Source organism: Callorhinus ursinus, unplaced genomic scaffold (genome assembly GCF_003265705.2).
Source record: "Callorhinus ursinus isolate GAN/ISIS: 27379988/994484 unplaced genomic scaffold, GSC_fseal_2.0 scaffold20, whole genome shotgun sequence".
NCBI lineage: Eukaryota > Metazoa > Chordata > Mammalia > Carnivora > Otariidae > Callorhinus > Callorhinus ursinus.
Window position 1 is genome coordinate 10,739,669 of NW_027397082.1, and position 18,205 is coordinate 10,757,873.

Below are 18,205 nucleotides of genomic sequence, written 5' to 3' on the forward strand. Positions count from 1 at the left end.
AAAGTGAATTCTTGCTGAGCCCAAGACGACAGAGTAAGTTATTTCAAAGAGTATAATTTTCAAAAGGGCTTGTTGCTTCAAAAAGGTTTAGAAATCTGTTTCTAAAATGCAGGCATCTGTCCAAACAAGCTGTACAAACAATCCTATGAATTCATAACTATTTGTTTTACATCCATAATGCTTCACAGGCTATTTGGTGTTTCCTGGTATCACAGAATACTCATCCAACCTACAACTGGAAAATGGAATCAAAACACCCTATCCAGCAGAGCTTGCTCTGCTCAATCATAACAAAGTAAAATGAGAGACTGTGCTAGCCCAGTGAACTAGAGATATTCCTAAAAGTCCCTTGTAATACTGGGAAAGAGGTAGTAGCACATGGGGACTACTAAAAAAATGGGAACTATAATGATGAAGACACACTCTTTCTCAAATTTGGAGGTGGGGTGGGTACAAGGAGGAGTTAACGGCAGGAAGGGCAGCTAAAGCCTGCAGACCTGACAAAGTCACACAGCCAGTAACCAGTAGAAGAAAGACTAGGATCAAGGTCTGCCTCTTAATTTGGGGTCATTCCTTCTACACCTCACTGTCATTCATAAATGTAGCATGTCCCTGAGGTTCCTGCTGCTGCCTCTGGTTAAACTTCTGTTCTCTAAAACTGCCACATAAAAACAAACTTAAACAGCAAAACAACAGCAACAAACCCAAGGACTCTTAGGGTTGTGTTAAAAGGGATCAAAAATCAATTTGAAATGTTTCTATGGAATATGGGAAATTTGAGTATTAGAATAAAAAGACTACAATGGATTGGAACACATTCAAAACATGAAAACCTGGGGCGCCTGGGTGGCTCAGTCGTTAAGCGTCTGCCTTCGGCTCAGGTCATGATCCCAGGGTCCTGGGATCGAGCCCCGCATCGGGCTCCCTGCTCGGCGGGAAGCCTGCTTCTCCCTCTCCCACTCCCCCTGCTTGTGTTCCCTCTCTCGCTGTGTCTCTCTCTGTCAAATAAATAAAATCTTTAAAAAAGAAAAAAAAGAAAACCTAGGAGTTCATAAGATAATCAAAACCAAATAGCAAAACAAAAAAACCCTGTTACCTCTGGAGGTTGCTAAGACACCGACCGATTCATTAATTCAGAAAATTGACAAAAAAAAAATTTTTTTTAAAGCATTTTATCCCATCTTCCCTATATGGACTTGATTTCAGGGTAACCAAAAAAGTTGATGAGGAAATGTTATTTAAAAAAGTTAGTAAATGTGAAAAGAATGTCAGAATTAGAAAATACTATTTGTAATACCTAATAAAATAATAATGGGGACCATCATTAATGATTGCTAAAACTATTAAGTGAAAGGTTGAGATTTGCATAAATGTATCAGCACCACCTCTGAAGTATTCCAGCCTCAAAAAAAGAACCTGAATTTAATCAAGCCACTAGATTCACCAACCAGTTTACAGGAAATAGGAACAGAAGAGTATGTTAAATGATGCCATGCGGATTCTATCAGCCAAATCTAGAACATGGGAAGTTCTATAAGAAAAATGACTCCGTTCCTTTTTATTTAAGATTTATTTATTTATATGAGAGAGAGTGGACAGTGGGGGGAGGGACAGAGGGAGAGAGAATCCCAAGCAGACTCTGCACAGAGCCTGACATGGGGGACTCGATCTCACTACCCCAAGATCACTATCTGAGTTGAAACCAAGGGTCAGATGCTCAACCGACTGTGCCACCCAAGTGCCCCAAAATGATTCTGTTTCTACAACAAATAAATGGCACTGGGGAGAAAAAAATGTGGAAGTGAGAACTATTATAGATGAAAAGTATCATAAAAGGCATGAACAAATGCAATATGGACTTGGTTTGGATTCTACTTCAAACACACCAATGGTAAAATGCCATCTTTGAGAACATCTATCAGAAATTGATGGTATTCGACATTAAATAAGATTATCTGACTTTATTAATTTTGTGGGATATAATAGCATTATGATTATTTTTTAAGTCCCATTTATTAAAGATACATACTGAAGTATTTAGGGACAAAATAACAATGTTATCTGGGATTTGACTTAAAACATTCCAGAAAAAACAGTGAGGATGAGGGGGTGGAGAATCAATGAAAGAATGGCAGAATGTTGTCAGCTGTTCAAACTGGATGATGGGTACATGAGAATTCAATATTCTATTCTACTTTTGTGTATGTTTGAAAATTTCCATAATAAAAAGTCAAAACAAATTTTACAAACAATTCCTTTTTTTTTAGAATCCTCAAGATCTCGTGAGCTCTATTTTCCCTAATATAAAGCTTAAAATCATGAGAGTTCACCTCTGGGATCTTCTATTGTGTTGGGAGGCCTGATGTGGTGGGAACTTTAGATGAACAGATCAGTAAAATTCAAACAAAATTTTTGGTTGATTCTTGGTCTTTCATTCTGCCAAAGACAAATGTTCTGGGACGGATGGAAAGAGAAATGAAGGGTGTGGTACTTTAAAATACAGACATAAAAATTAACATCACCAATTATAAAACATATCAACATCATGTATCTTCCTAATATAATGAATTGAGAAGAGCACAAATCACTCTGTGATATTTCTTCCCCCTAAATGTATAACATCAACTTAATGAGAAAACATCAGACACTGTATAAAATAACTGGCCAATACTCTTCAAAAGTGTCACGGTCATAGAGATGGAGGAACTATCTAATGCAATGTTGGATCCTGCATTGGATCCTAGATCAGACAAAGGACATTAGTGGGAAAACTGGTGAAATTTGAGTAAGGTCTATAGATTAATAATATTACATGAATGTTAATTTTCTGGTTGCAGTGACTGTATTATGTCTACAAAAGATGTTAACAGTAGGGAAACCTGGGTGAAGAGTATATGAGAACTCTACAATTTTCTACAGAAGACACAACTTCTCTGTAAGTTTAAAATTGTTTCAAAGTAGAGGGGCGCCTGGGTGGCTTAGTCGGTTATGCGTCTGCCGTCGGCTCATGGTCATGATCCCAGGGTCCTGGGAGAGAGCCTCGCGTCGGGCTCCCTGCTCAGCGGGGAGTCTGCTTCTCCTTCTCACAGCTCACGTTCTCTGTCGCTATCTTTGTCTCTCTCTCTCAAATAAAATCTTAAAAAAAATTGTTTCAAACTAGAAAGTTAAAAATATATAACTACATAATAAGGAAAAAAAGTTTTATAGTTCATTCAGGCATTGCTAGACAATGTTGTGACTGCACAAAATCCAGAATGGTGCAGTATTGGCTAAAGAGAAGAAAGCAAATACAGTGCTTTCCAACTTACCCTGCCTCTATTTAGATACAGGGATGCTTAGTATTTCATTAGGGAAGAAGCAAACTGCTTACCTCGCTCTGAATCAGAACGATCTGAAGAAATAGTTGACCCAATGCTGTCCATTCGTATTCGTTCCATCTCCTGAGGACCCTGCAGCTGTTCCAGTCGCCGCTTTAAAAATCTCTGTTCTCGTTCCAAGTTCTCTAGCTGGTGCTGGCTCTTCCTCTCAGCTTCTTCAAGTTTCTAAAATGATAAAATGATACTTGTGTACAGTCCAGTACAAACAATAAAATTCATTTTTACCTAACAACTTAAAAGATTTCTTCTTTGGTAGAGAAAATATGAATGAATATACAAGTATATATGTGTGTGTGTATATAAAAACATACATAAATACATATTTTTAAACACCAAAATAGTTCTTTTGTGTGTGTGTGTGTGTAATGAATGCTACATTACTAGAACAGTATGAAATTCTCAAAGTCTGTAAAGTTATCTCCATGAAAGAGAAACTTATTCTGCAATGTAGTTCGATGGAAAAATACTGAGGGACACAGCCAAATAAAGTCATCTCCACCAGAGGGCACAACTGCGTTCCTTCTGCCGGTCAGCAGAGCAATTGTTAGTTTCCTAGTATTCCCAGCTCCTCAAATGACCATGCTGTCAAAACAATTTAATCAGGTTACGTTGCTCCCCTCAGGTTAGCTGATAAGTTTTCAGAGAGATTCCTCTTGAGGTCAGTTATTAAGGAGGACACAGTGAGCTAGCTGATGTTTATGAATAGGAAGCACTGCTTATAATGAAACAAGGGCTGAGACAATCATGTACAAATATGAAAGAAATTCTCACCTTGATGTGTGCTTTGGCTTTGTTAAGCAAACCAAGTGTTGTGTGCCTGGTACAGTCTGGTCCTAGTGGAATCAGAACTTTCAAGCGTTCTAAACACAGGCGCAGATGAGCTCGTCTACAAAAGACAACAAAAATGAAATCAGCACAGCCTGAATATTCCACTAGAAACATCCTAAAACCCATTTTAAGACAAATATTAATTCACAGATTATTTAGTCTCTATCCGTGTTACACCCCTAATTCTTCAGTTTCAAAGGATGTGCAAGTACAGGCATGCCTGCTGGTTTTCAGTCTCTGCCATTTCTGTTGTACTGTACAGACTCGGTCACTTCAGATTATTATCCCCAGTGGTAATCTCTGTCAGAGTTTATTTAATTTTTAAGCCACCCCCTTAAACTGTCTCCAACTGTATTAATGTGGAAGTAGGAAAGCATACTAGGGCAATTAATTGTATCTGATTTTGAACGCCTAGAACCACAGGCTAGAGTAGCAGTTTCCAGCTGGAGTACCCCACGGGGTATAAATTGCTCATGAATTTCCATTTCTCCCCTCCCATCTTTTACACACACCTCTCTCTACAACTGTAGCCATCCTACAGTGTCACGTTGTTATGTACTAGGATGAACCACAGAAAATTCCTGATATACAATTCTCACTTATAAAAATGGCAACTTCGTATGATTCAGCACATTAGCAACAGCAAAACTGTGTGATCAGCTAGAACAGGGTTAGGCAAAATATATGGCTCTGTGGTCAACTTCAGCCATTGAAACAACAACCCATAAACACCTGTTTCCTAATATCTCAGTGTACCAGCCAATTAGTTTTAAATTTTTATTTCTGCCCCTCTCCTCTCTCTCTCATTATCATACCTCCAATTTTCTACACATGGGAAAAAGCTAGGTAAAATTTTTTTTTCAAGATTTTTATTTATTTATTTGAGAGAATGAGAGAGCACAATCAGGGGAGGGCAGAGGGAGAGAGAAGCAGGCTCTCCGCTGAGCAGGAAGTCCAACATGGGGCTTCATCCCAGGACCTTGGGATCATGACCTGAGCCGAAGGCAGGTGCTTAACCAACTGAGCCACTCAGGCACCCTGACAAAATTCTTTACAAAAATTATTGCATTCTTTAATCCACCCATCCTATGGGCAACTTCAGCACAGTCTCATGGATTTACCTTCCCTGTATCCTAAAGGTACTATGATCACCATGATGAGAGTTCTGGGTACATAATTGTACACTAAAACAATGCTGGTCCACATCTTTGGTTCTGTGCTTCATAAGCATAACATAATTCAGCAATTAATAAACAGTATATCTGAAAAGAAAATCCACAAACGTGTTCACAAGTTATCCTTATTCCCTAAAGAGTTATAATTTGACCATTTAGCAACTGTCTAAATTGCACCAGGAACAAAACACATCATCCTCTCAAAGAGGGCCAAAATGGCTTACAGTTCACCCACCAAACTGTGCTTTCTTGGTCTTAATACACAAGAAATAATAAGTGAAATTCTCAAATGCTAGCAATTTGAAAGCGGGGCAGGAGAAGACAATAAGCAACCAATTATGTCACTGACAAGCAAGGATGATTAAGGGTAGTGAGGTCAGAGGTTTGGTAATGAACTGTCAAGATTCTTCCAATACCCACTACCCCAGCTATAGTTAGGGGTCCATTAGTATTTCCATTCCAAATCTCTTTACTGAGTTCAGTAACTCAAATCTAATAGTTGGCTCCAGGCTGAAATCTGACATATCTGCTGTAGATAAGCGAATTTTAAATTTTCCCCTAAATTAAAGGTATATCAATGAATTCCCCTTAATGAGATTTAACAATTTTAAAGTCATTCTGCTCTCCTGCTATGCTACCCCAAATCATAGAACCTTTAGTAAAATTCTCATTTTTAACTGGAAAACCTCTTAAGTGAGGACTCACATGATCACTGAGTGCTTTTGCTGAGCAGACTAAAACAACAAAAAACAAAACAAAAAAATCCATAGTAAAAAGTACCTTTAAACTCTTCATTAGAATTATAGGATATGCCTCACAACTGCACTCATATATGACTGGAAGATGGAGAGAAAGATTGGTGGTTGTTTTGCTAATAACTAGAGGCTCCCAAGGGGGCTCTGAATTCAGTCATCTAAAAAAGTTAATAGAGCAACTAACAAAGTTAACATGTTGCCACAAGAATAATTTGTCAATTTTATTTTCTTAACCCCAGAAATTCAGTGCATATACAGGAAATATCTTTTACATTGAGTTTAAGGAACTTCAGAATGACTCCTTACGGGAGTTTTACATCAAGGAAAAAATGGCTGGGTCACTTTTTGTTTTGTGAGATCTAAGTCATATTAAAATCTAGGTAGCAATCAACTAACATAATATTAAAATGTCTATGTTTTTTTCTCTTTCTTCTTATTGAGATATATATTTACTACATGACTTTGTGTATTCAGCAATATTCCACACACTTGCTTGAGTGGTAGAAGTCAAAAAAGAAACGTGAACTTTAAGAGTTTATAATCTAGACTACAGAATGAAACATATTGTTTGGTTTCATTTTGTTCATAATGAAATGAGTCATACAGAAATCCAGGGCAACAGAATCTGAATAAAAGGGGAGATTGTAACTGGAGAAAGCAGACTTATAAGAGAAGCTGAAACTTGACTTTGGACTTGAGGGATACTGAATTTGTCTATGAAAAAGCAAGGCTTTTCAAGGTAATTAAAAGAGTATAGGACTCAAGTTCATATATTGAAATCAAGTTACTTTTTTCTTTCAGGGGAAAACAATGAAGCTGGAATTTTGTATGGAAATATCAGCCAAGTTCAGCAGTCTGGTGGTCTGCAAAAGCACTGACAAATCAGAATCTGCCCAGGCCAAGGGAGTCACCACGTAAGATGGCCAGATGAACGGCAAAGGCAGACTACCCTCTAAAATATCTTTTATTAGCCACTATTGAACATTTCTTCAAGTCAAGTAATTATAAATGTGCTCCAAGTTACAGCTTAAGAAAACATACCCTGAGTTATCATGTCTCACAAAGACCAGGGATGCCATTTTGCATGTTTTATACATACAATCCTCTAAAATAGGTAGGAGTATGAAGAATGAATGGTAAATGATGTCCTCTGCTCTCCTGTGGGGAAAGATCTCTCTGTGAGAGCCAAATGTCATTTCCTCCAGTTTTTATACTTGTAAGACAATCAGACATTTGGAGAATAGAGTAACAAAAGGTTAATGGCAGTTGAAGGACAGAAACTGACCAAGTGGGAGCCACACTTTTCAAAGCTGCCATCCAAATACTGCACATAGTTTTCCACATGTGCTTATTATGCCAGTTTTAGGTAAATTCACCCTTCCAAGAGCAATGTGATACCCTGTGACTGTAAACTGGGAAGTCTAATCAGAAAACTCACTCACCTTGATGTGTAACTTTTCTCCCCAGCAGATTACTGAAACACACTGTATGGCAGAATTCTTCTTCCCTTACAATGTGCTGTGCTGCCCTCCATCCTTTCCCCCATAGTCTCCCTGCTGGTAAACCAGATTGCAAGCTTAACCACCAACGACCTAGAAAGACATATCTTTTGATGCCATCTGGTCCTTTCTTTTCTTGCCTTCATTCTCATGTGACTGGTGGCTCAGGAGCCTCCAGTATGGCGTTGCCAAATCATGGACCATAAGACACTGGAGGAAGAAAAGAGGACAAGAGGGGAAAAAAAAAAACAACCTTGGTTTGATTTGAAAGTCCTTACGCACTGAGAAAAAATTTGCAAGTAGCATAAGGTGATATTTTTCAAATCTCCAAGGAGTAGAAGAGTTGACATAGAGAACAAGGATTCATGAATGGCATAGTCCTGAACCTTTAGTCAAAGCAGGTTAAGAAGGTTGGGGGTGAGAAGGGTGCCTGGAGGCTCAGTTGAGCATCCAACTCTTGATTTCACTCAGGTCATAATCTCAGGGTTGTGAGATCGAGCCCCGTGTCAGGCTCTGCATTCAGTGAGGAGTCTGCTGGAGATTCTCTCTCTCCCTCTGCCCCTCCCCCTGCTCGTGCTCACCGGTGCTCTCTAAAATAAATAAGTAAATCTTTAAAATTAAAAAAAAAAAAAGGTTGGGGAAAGTTAAGGCTGATGTTCTGAATGTTTCGATGAACACCAGACTAACAACCAATAGAAAAACCTGAGATTATAAAATTTATGCAACTAGCCTTGATGGAAAACGAGAAAAAAATTCAGCCCCCTTGTTAGCATTTATTTAACTTTTCACAACACATGGAGAGCTCAGTAAAAACTATAAAATGTAAATCTTTCCTAATTTAGCATGAGGATTAGACACTGCAGTGGGGGTGCCCTGTGAGAACACTGGAATCTCCTTGCTGAGAGGGAGGGGCAAGAGAATGGAGCGATGCCAAAGCACTTTTATTTTCAAAGACACTTTGAGGTCTGTTTTAAAATAGATTTAAAAGTGGGTTTTACCCAGGGGAAGAGGCAATTTCCAGTGACTAACCTTGTTGGAGAGAAAGTTCTATCAAACTAACCCACACCTTCAAAAAGGGCAAGCCCCTTGTGGAAAAAGGAACAATTAAGAGTCTGTTTGGCTTTTATTTTGGTAGATTGGGATCCTTTTTCCCTGAAGGAACCAACGCTGCTTTGATTTCAAACCTTGTAAACTCTACTGCCAAACTGAAATATCACAGAACATGAGGGGAAATGATTTTGCTATAAAATGGCCCCTCCTAGTAGCTGTGATATTTTAAAGCGTAGGTATATTAACCACAACAGCATACCGTGTTGAGGGAGGAGAGAGGAAAGAATTCCCTTTCAGAAAAAAATGGCAAGTACCATAGGATGATGTTTTTCAAGTCTTCTCTTGAAACTCGAATCCCTCTGCCCAACAACAATATGAAATTTAACACCTGCCTGGCCTCACAAACCATCCATTGGCTGATGCCCTTGGAGGCACGGTCCTTCATTGGAACTCGCCTGTCTTTCATTCCTCCACTACGGGGTACCAAGACTTTGCCAAGTAACTAAATCAAAATGGAAAGCAAGTCAAGGGAGAGGGACAGTACTTTACTTTCCTCTCGGCTGAATGTTACGCGATGGGCTGAGAGTCCTCCCTTGAGGCACACTCTTCAAAGCTGCAGTGGCTTGTGGCCAGGTTTCCCAACTCCCTACACAACACTTCTGCACATGACAGCAATCAGCAATTAGCTGCTTATCTGACACATTCTTATTTCAATGTTTCTCTAATATATACTGTGTTGAGAATCTTCTGAAAATCTCTAAAGATACACAAAAAAAATATGCCTATCTCTTTTTTTTTTATGAAAAAGGACATTCAAAATGAATCCAGATATCAAGTACATCATGCTATTCGTGGATCTGTCTTATTTATGAAAACAAATATGATATTCTGCTGTTCAGCTTATTCTGTTTGTGAAATAAGAAAACTTATTATTTATTCCCATAAAATAGCATGTGCTAAATACATGTTTCACTTACAACTTACATATTATCTGCTTCACAAAAAATAAGTAAGCTATCAACTGTCAGGCAGTAACTTGGTAAATGGTGGTAAATGGCATTTCCCTAGCATCAGAGCTGACTGTGGTGTCACGGGGCTTGAGGACAACAAAACAAAAACACAGGAGAATAGCTAGGACTCCCTTCTCATTTAAAAAAAAAAAAAGTTGCTTTCATTATATTCCTTTTAATTCAATTGATATCTTGTAAAATAACCAGAGAGAAATATCAGCAAGTGTTATAATGAAACGGTAAATTATATAAATTATATACACCATGTAATATTATAATATGAATTATTCTATAGTCACATTGTCCACCTTAGCACTGAAAGGCTTATCGATATACAATTAAACAAAATCAGTTAAAGTTGAGATAAACATTACTCACTCTTGGAAGACTTTTTAAAATCACTCTCTCAATAAAATCTAAGTAGTTCTTAGGGTGGAAAGCCAGAGAGTATTTACAGCCAGAAGGTTAAATATACAGTAGTATGCCATCCAGAAGTCATACTTTTCCTCAAAGATTTGAAAGAAAACAATATTTTATATGAAAATAAGCACAAATAATACAAAGTATACTTTTTTTTTTTTAAAGATTTTATTTATTTATTTGACAGAGAAAGACAGCGAGAGCAGGAACACAAGCAAGGGGAGTGGGAGAGGGAGAAGCAGGCTTCCCGCTGAGCAGGGAGCCCGATGTGGGACTCGATCCCAGGACCCTGGGATCATGACCTGAGCCGAAGGCAGATGCTTAACGACTGAGCCACCCAGGCGCCCAAAAGTATACTTTTTTTAAAAAAGATTTTATTTATTTGACAGAGAGAGACACAGCGAGAGAGGGAACACAAGCGGGGGGAGTGGGAGAGGGAGAAGCAGGCTTCCCACGGAGCAGGGAGCCAGATGTGGGGCTCGATCCCAGGACCCTGGGACCATGACCTGAGCTGAAGGCAGACACTTAACAACTGAGCCACTCAGGCGCCCCGCAAAGTGTACTTTTAAGGCCAAAAAAAACCTTCAAATAAATCTTGCATTATTTTACACCACATCCCAAGACCCCCAGGAATCTATGTTCAAACTACTAGAGCAAATTACTACAGATCACTATAGAGCTTTGGAATTCAGAACATCACTTCTGAATCATAACTGGGATTATGATTTTCAAAGGTTTCGAGAGGGACGGAAAGTGGAGTCGGGGAGAAGAGATGGTGAGAGAAGTGAGTAGTCAATAAATTAATGACAAAAAATGATAATACTCTGTCTCAAACTCCACAGATTCCATGTAGGCTGAAATTTTATTTAGTCTTTACATCTCAGAGATATGAAGAGGATGAAGTGCCATTCAGTCAACAGCAATGATCACCAGTAAACAATGAGCTGCTCCTTATTAGGTCACTGAACTAGATGTGGTAAAAATTTTAAAAGATGCCAGTAGTGATTTTTATGCTTCAAGATGCTGTAATTTGGCCTTCTGCCTACCTTTCTTGCCTCACTTCCCATTACCCATACCCTTGCAAACCTCTTCCACAAACCAAATATGCTTTTATATTTACCCATTTCTCTAGCTGGAATGTCCTCCTTTCCACCGTCTACTGAGTGAGCATCTAACTCATTTATCAGCCCACAGCCAAACTACTATTTCCTGTATGATGCCTTCATTGCCAGATCCCTTCCTCAGAAAATTAATACTTGATTTTCACACTAATCACTCTGTATTTTAGTTACTTTCTAGATAAAACTGAATCCATATTTTTAGCCATCTCGGTTTTTCCAATAACAAACAGAATAACTGACACACAGTGGGGAGGAGGGATGTAACAATTTCTACTGGATATTTCTGGGACTCTCTAACTCTAAAGGATACTCCTCTCTGGAGAGAGGAGTTGAGGTAACAGTACTGGGGCCTCCAAGCAGTATATTCAGATGCCAGGCCGACATTCATGAAAGAACTGCTTATGGATGCCAGAACTATACACTGGGAATTTGTGTGTGCAGCTGCGGTGACCACCAAAGATGACTGGCACCATGTAGAGTAACTGACAATCTCCAACCTCACTCTTGATTAGGATCTACATCTCTTTTAACAGTGAAGCAGAGGACTGAGAATTACAGCCATTAGACTGATTTATCAAAGTATGTACGGTGATGGAGGACTAAGACAATAATGTCAAATGAAATTCACAGATAATTTTTTCGTCACCAATTTCAACTTTCTAACCTTATGAATAAGCATCCTAGCAAGTAGAAAATTTCACCAAATTAACTTTGGCCTCTGTTCCAGCTGTTGTTCAAGAAATAATAATAATAACAAGTATAATGACAGGAAGACAATTACTAAGAAAAAAATAGAAAAGACACATCTAAGAAAACCCAGGTATGAGAGAGGAAAGTCTAAAAAGAAATACTGTACAACACGAGAGAGAAAAAATTAAATCAACAGTTTTTAGTATCTGCCCAGTTTTAAAGATCACACGATGGCTGATCAGTTGAAGACTGTAGCGCAGAACACATGAACAATTCTTTGAACTGTCCTGCATTCATCTCTAAGGAAAACTTGACATTTGAAAAAAAAAAAATTAAAATATGGTTCCAGAGGCATATGTTCTTCACTGAAAACCCCCACAAGGAACCCAACTTCCAAAGTGATTTAACAGAAATTGTTCACTTGATGTCCATTCTATGCTAAATTTAGCTTCCCTGCATATATCTCATCCCCTCTCATCTGTTTATGAGTACTTGGTTTAAAAAAAAAAAAAAAACTTGATCATTCATTCACCATATTTCTTCTTTGGTCACACAAGAACTTTCTGTATTCCAAGTTTCAAAGTCTGGGAAATAGGGCTACATCACTGGAGAAAACAGTGGCAATTTGTTCTAAATACAAAATAGCTTATTTTCCTTTGGCAACTCTCCAGGGGTTTGGGTGGAGGGAAAGGATACTCCTCTCTGGAGAGATCAGGCTCTGAACCTGGCCTACTGTCAAAACTTAGCTGTGGGTGGGAGAGGAATTTTTAACAATTATTTATCTTTCACATCAATTTGGAAACTGATTAAAGATTTTTGCATTAGTAAGAGTTTTCCTATTCTTCATCTTTTTGTTGGTGTTCATCTCTATTCTGGCAGCCCCCATGGGCTGATTTAATGGTACCAAGGGGCTGAGAAGTGTTGCTGTCCAAAGAAAAAGCATTCTCCCAGAGGGACTGGGAAGGCAATCCACAATCACAACAGTAGCTACTTGTTAATTTTCTATTTGAAACGCAGTGATGTCAATAGTATTGTACCCTGCCAGCCACCATGGGGTAAAGTACATTCTGAAACCAAAACAAACTTCCTACGTGCTGGCAAGTCAGATCTGAGACATAGTGATAACGTTCTGTAAGACACTGCCCTAGTTTTATACACAAAATGCACAAAAGCATTAGTCTATTCTTCCATAAAAGTGTGAGTCTAATACTCACAGCCCCACTCTTACCCACAGCCCAGTGCAACTCTTTTATTACATCAAATTACAGTCCAGGATCGTAGAGGGAAATGAAGAAATATTGTTACTCATCTTTAATAAAATGATGATCCTACAACAGCACAAACAACACACTTGAAGAACACTTTGGAACGTAAATGTTCATTTAGAAGTATAAAATGAAAATAGCATAATGCTTTTAAACATGGCCCCACTAATAAGATGTGATTCGTATAACAGTTCATTTTAAGGGGGTATACTCACTTAGGAGGAAAGACACATTTTATTAAATGGAAAAAGAACACTCTGGCCTAAGAATTAACACATCTCTGGAAGATGAATATCCACAGTTTGTACTGAATATGAGTAACCTGAAATAGGAAGCTAAATGATTAAAAGTGGGGACCATGCTTACTACTGGCAGAGGGCAAATGGTTTGGCATTGCTGGACAACTGCCAATTCAGTCAAGTTAGCCAGGGATTATTTTTAGAGTCCCATTTTAGAAAAATTTCCCTGAAACTGAAATGCAGGGTTGTTTGCTTTTTGTTTTGGGGGAGTAAAATTTGGGGCAGGAAAAGGGTAACAAAGAGCAATTATTGACCAATGTGTAATTTTTAAAAACTAATAATCCTGAGGTATTTACTGGGAATTGAGAATCTCTAAAAAAATAAGACTCATATAATTTTAAACATGCCACAGTCCTGACAATGACAGAGAATTAATGTTTTGGTTTATCTTTATTTTTCAAAGTTACATAACCCTTCTGATCTTTCTCTTTCATTATACTGTATCACATTTTTTTCTGACCACAAAGAGTCCAAATGAAGTGTAGTTTTTGAAAGTTACTTTTGGAGGCAGCTTTGCATAACACCTGGCTCCAATCCTGGGCATGTTCTCTTCTGATAAAAGAGAAATTTTTTTCAGTGTTGTATTAAGGCATTGAGCATTTTTAGGCAGGTAGAATATGAACTTTACTTTTTAAGACCCTTCTGAAAAGGAAAAGGTATTCAACAGAGTAAAAACAATTATAAGAGTCTTCTAAAAGATAAACTTTTATCAGTAAAAAAAACAAACTGGGTTCAAATTTATGACTTGTTTCTATCTCTGTCTAAATCTTAGTTTGACTCTCCTCTGGATAAACCCAGGAAAAAATTAAATGAGAGAAGAATCAGAGATCTAATATTTATTTTATATGATTCCAGCCTTAACTCAAAACCAATATAGCTTTCTGTCCAAGGACTGCTGCACGAGTGCCATTACACCTTGACTCCAGAACAAATCTATACTGTTCTATGAATCTGAGAAGGAGAAAAAGCCAGGCTGAGGCTCCAGTTTCTTACCACTGCCAATCAAAATCTAGGCTTTTCTGCAGAGCAGATTGTATGGCTCACTTAAGTATATTCCAATGAGAACACAAAAACTGTTGCTCCAGCTAAAGAAGGTGGTAGAATTTGGAGGATAAGTTTGCCCAACTTGGCTGTATTTCCTTTCAGATATTAGCGATGTAACAGGATGAAAGTCCTGAAATATCTCTAGGATCACCAACGTCTCTAATCTCAGGAGACAAAAGATATATGAAAGAGCCTTTGAAGTGATGAAAAATAACACCCAAAACATATTCAGTATTTTCTTCTAAACACACCAATATTTCCTGAACATTGCAAGCCAGTAGATGCATGTTTCCTCCTCCATCTGACCCAATACATACAGCAGTAAATTCGAACTGCTTTCAAGGGAGTTCTAGGAGCCCAGTATCACCAAATTGCTCTTTAGGAAAAGCCTCCTGCAATACAAAAATAGCAGTCTTGCAAAGTCATTCAGCTCTATCTAAATTGTGTTATGTTTACAAATGTTTTAACTACAAAGACAAAATTTCCAATTGAAAAAGAACCTTATTTAGAAAAGACTGGATTTTTTTTTTTTTTTTTTTTACAGCTATGCCAAATACAAGCTGTTCTGTAAAGGAATAATTGTGAATCAGACTGGAATAAAGTGAATCAAGATAGAAAAACCATACAGACATTACAACCCTAGAGAAAAATGTCGTAATTGGTCATACCAATGATCCAAATACCAAAGAGTACATTTTTGTCAGTAATACCAACAGATGGCTCAGGAAAACTATGATGGTTGTCCTCCATGCCTACATATATATAGTCATATATACATATGACCAGAAAAATGCCCTCAAATAAAAAAAATATATATATATAATATATAACATAATACAAACATACCCCTAACATCTTCTTACTAAAGCCCAGTAGCAATGTTTTATAGAGGCGCCTGGGTGGCTCAGATGGTTAAGCGTCTGCCTTCGGCTGGGGTCATGATCCCAGGGTCCTGGGATAGAGCCCCACATCATGCTCCTGGCTCAGTGGGGAGCCTGCTTCTCCTTCTCCCCCTGTTCATGCTCGCTCTCTCTCTCTTTCTCTGCATCTCAAATGAATAAATAAAATCTTTGAAAAAAAAATAAAGAACTGATCTAAAGTGGTTCGATTTCATTTCCATTTTTTATTAGGGTAATAAATCCCTATAAGGATTTCCCTGTGTAAAACAGGACTGTCCATTTTATTTTTTAAATCCAAAAATCCCTCTCTTAAGCTTCAAGGGACTACCTAATTCTAGTCATCATGTTTTTGGTGAAATAAATCTTAGTGTACGCTTTCTTAATTTCTAGATTTCTTCCTTATTCTAATTTAGCTATTGCATTTCCAAATTAGAAAACCCAAATTTTCTCATTTAATTTTATATTAGTTTAAAGGGTTAACACTGCTCTAATTACTTTGGGATAAAAGTATTAGAAAATAAAGCATGCTATGAAAAACAGACTTTTTGTACTGGCACAAAATCCATGTCAACCTCCTATATCAGTTTTTAGGCAAACTTAAGAGATAGGCAGTATGTTGAAATTTTTATTTTTTTTAAAGATTTTATTCATTTATTTGACAGAGAGAGACACAGCGAGAGAGGGAACACAAGCAGGGGGGGTGGGGGAGGGAGAAGCAGGCCTCCCGCTGAGCAGGGAGCCTGATGTGGGACTCGATCCCAGGACCCTGGGACCATGACCTGAGCCCAAGGCAGACACTTAACGACTGAGCCACCCAGGCGCCCTGTATGTTGAAATTTTTAAAACTCAGTAATCTAAGGTTGATATACTAGAGAAAAGTTTACAAAAGCACAATTTTCCTACAGAAACATCCTATTTGGGGTTCTCTATTAAAGGATAAATTGAGAAGTACTCAGAAGAAATATAAGTTACAAGGGGAAAACATGATCACAAAAGTTACTAAGACTTTATACAAGGCTTACTATAATAAAATTAACATCTTCAACAGTATTTCAAAACAAAATGACATATAAGAGATTATGGAGAGCTAAGGAAATGGGCTTTTGTTTTCCTTATTTACCCAAAGCTATAGCAGATTGAACTGTCCCAGTTAAATTTTCTTGTGAAAAGACTTTATGAAAGAGTCTTTTCACAAGACACTTGGGTATTCACCAACATTGCCACTACAAAAGAGAGAGAACCATAGTAGATACCCCTCCGTAAGAAAAACAGCCACTAAAAACAACACTGTGTTTTAGCTGCCATTAGAGACATACCAAGAAAGCAACTACAGATGAAGAAGGAGGTGGGGGTGGGAGGGATGGGGTGGCTGGGTGATAGACACTGGGGAGGGTATGTGCTATGGTGAGCGCTGTGAATTGTGTAGGACTGTTGAATCACAGACCTGTACCCCTGAAACAAATAATACATTATATGTTAAAAAAAAAAAAAAAAGTAGGAAGGGTAAAATGAAGGGAGGGAAATCGGAGGCGGAGACAAACCATGAGAGACTATGGACTCTGAGAAACAAACTGAGGGTTCTAGAGGGGAGGGGGGTGGGGGGATGGGTTAGCCTGGTGATGGGTATTAAAGAGGGCACATATTGAATGGAGCACTGGGTGTTATGCACAAACAATGAATCATGGAACACTACATCAAGAACTAATGATGTAATGTATGGTGATTAACATAACATAATAAAATAAAATTTAAAAAAAGAAGGCTTTATCACAGTCTTTAAATATAGTCCCAGGCCCATATCTATCTTATCCATGCTTAATAGCTGGAAGTTCAATTCCACTTCAGAATAAGTGACAAACTATATTTTAATGATTAAAAGAGCAAAAAAGCCTCAGATGCAGCATTTCTTCTGAAAGCCCTTTCAAACATTGAAAATGTGATAAAACCAATTTTGGCAAACTCCTAGAGAGAAGCATGCAAGTCACAGGAATAATCACTCATAACTAAGCTGTTTATGCTAGCTTTGGCCTATGATAACCTGCTGCTAAGAGTTTAATTCAACTCCCATCTGGGACATACACAACTTAACACTTAATTATATACTGCCTATAGGGGCTTTGTAATCATATATTTTGTCTTCTACCTAGACTATAAATCCTCAAAAGCAGAGTCTAGGACTTCTCCTTTCATCCTATCCCTAGTACCCAGCACACTGTCAATACCTAGTAAGTGCATGTCAGTTGTTTGTAATTATCTTTAGAAGTCCTTTGTCAGTGGTAGGACCAAGTAACTTCAAATGAACTCCCATTTGCACCAAAGATTCTGAATTAGAAAACATGATCTTGGGATTAATGGTATATAAGACTGTTAGGAGAAATTAGCATGGATATCTGACTATAATTTATAAGTCATCTTAGACTGACACTCGTCATCTTAGATTGATGTTCAAAACAAATCCTAAATTTTTCAAGATCAAGGAAGTTTGAAACAAATCCTAAACCAAACTTTAACTTTCAACATATTTCTTAGTTATCTCTAGTAAATGTGCAAAGGGTGGAGGAGGTGGGAGAGGGAGGTCAAACTGTACTTTAGTGGAAACAGTAAAACTGCATCTAAAAGATGGATAATTTTTAACAATTATTTATTCCTAACCTCTGCCTGTTGGACCTATTATACTAGCATCCAACCCCTCTCTACTAAAGTACTCAAAGCTCTATCAAAAAGGTTGGAACACCTCTAATTAACCTTCGTTTGCCAAGAAAGGTAGGGGCAT

At 37.9% G+C, this 18,205-nt stretch overlaps 1 protein-coding gene across 4 annotated transcripts in view; it reads right to left on the reverse strand.

Annotated features, from left to right (window-relative positions):
* The window catches only part of MXI1 (MAX interactor 1, dimerization protein), an 81,843-nt gene that overhangs the window by 3,595 nt on the left and 60,043 nt on the right, over nt 1-18,205 (reverse strand). For 3 of the 4 annotated variants that reach the window (XM_073904219.1, XM_025880427.2, XM_025880428.2), the window contains 2 exons: nt 4,149-4,263; nt 3,371-3,542 (listed from right to left, as the gene is read on the reverse strand). In XM_073904219.1, coding sequence (XP_073760320.1) covers nt 3,371-3,542; nt 4,149-4,263 — 287 coding nt within the window. Of the gene's footprint in view, nt 1-992; nt 3,136-3,370; nt 3,543-4,148; nt 4,264-18,205 lie in introns of those variants that run through there. The other variant, XM_073904220.1, reaches the window with a different exon arrangement.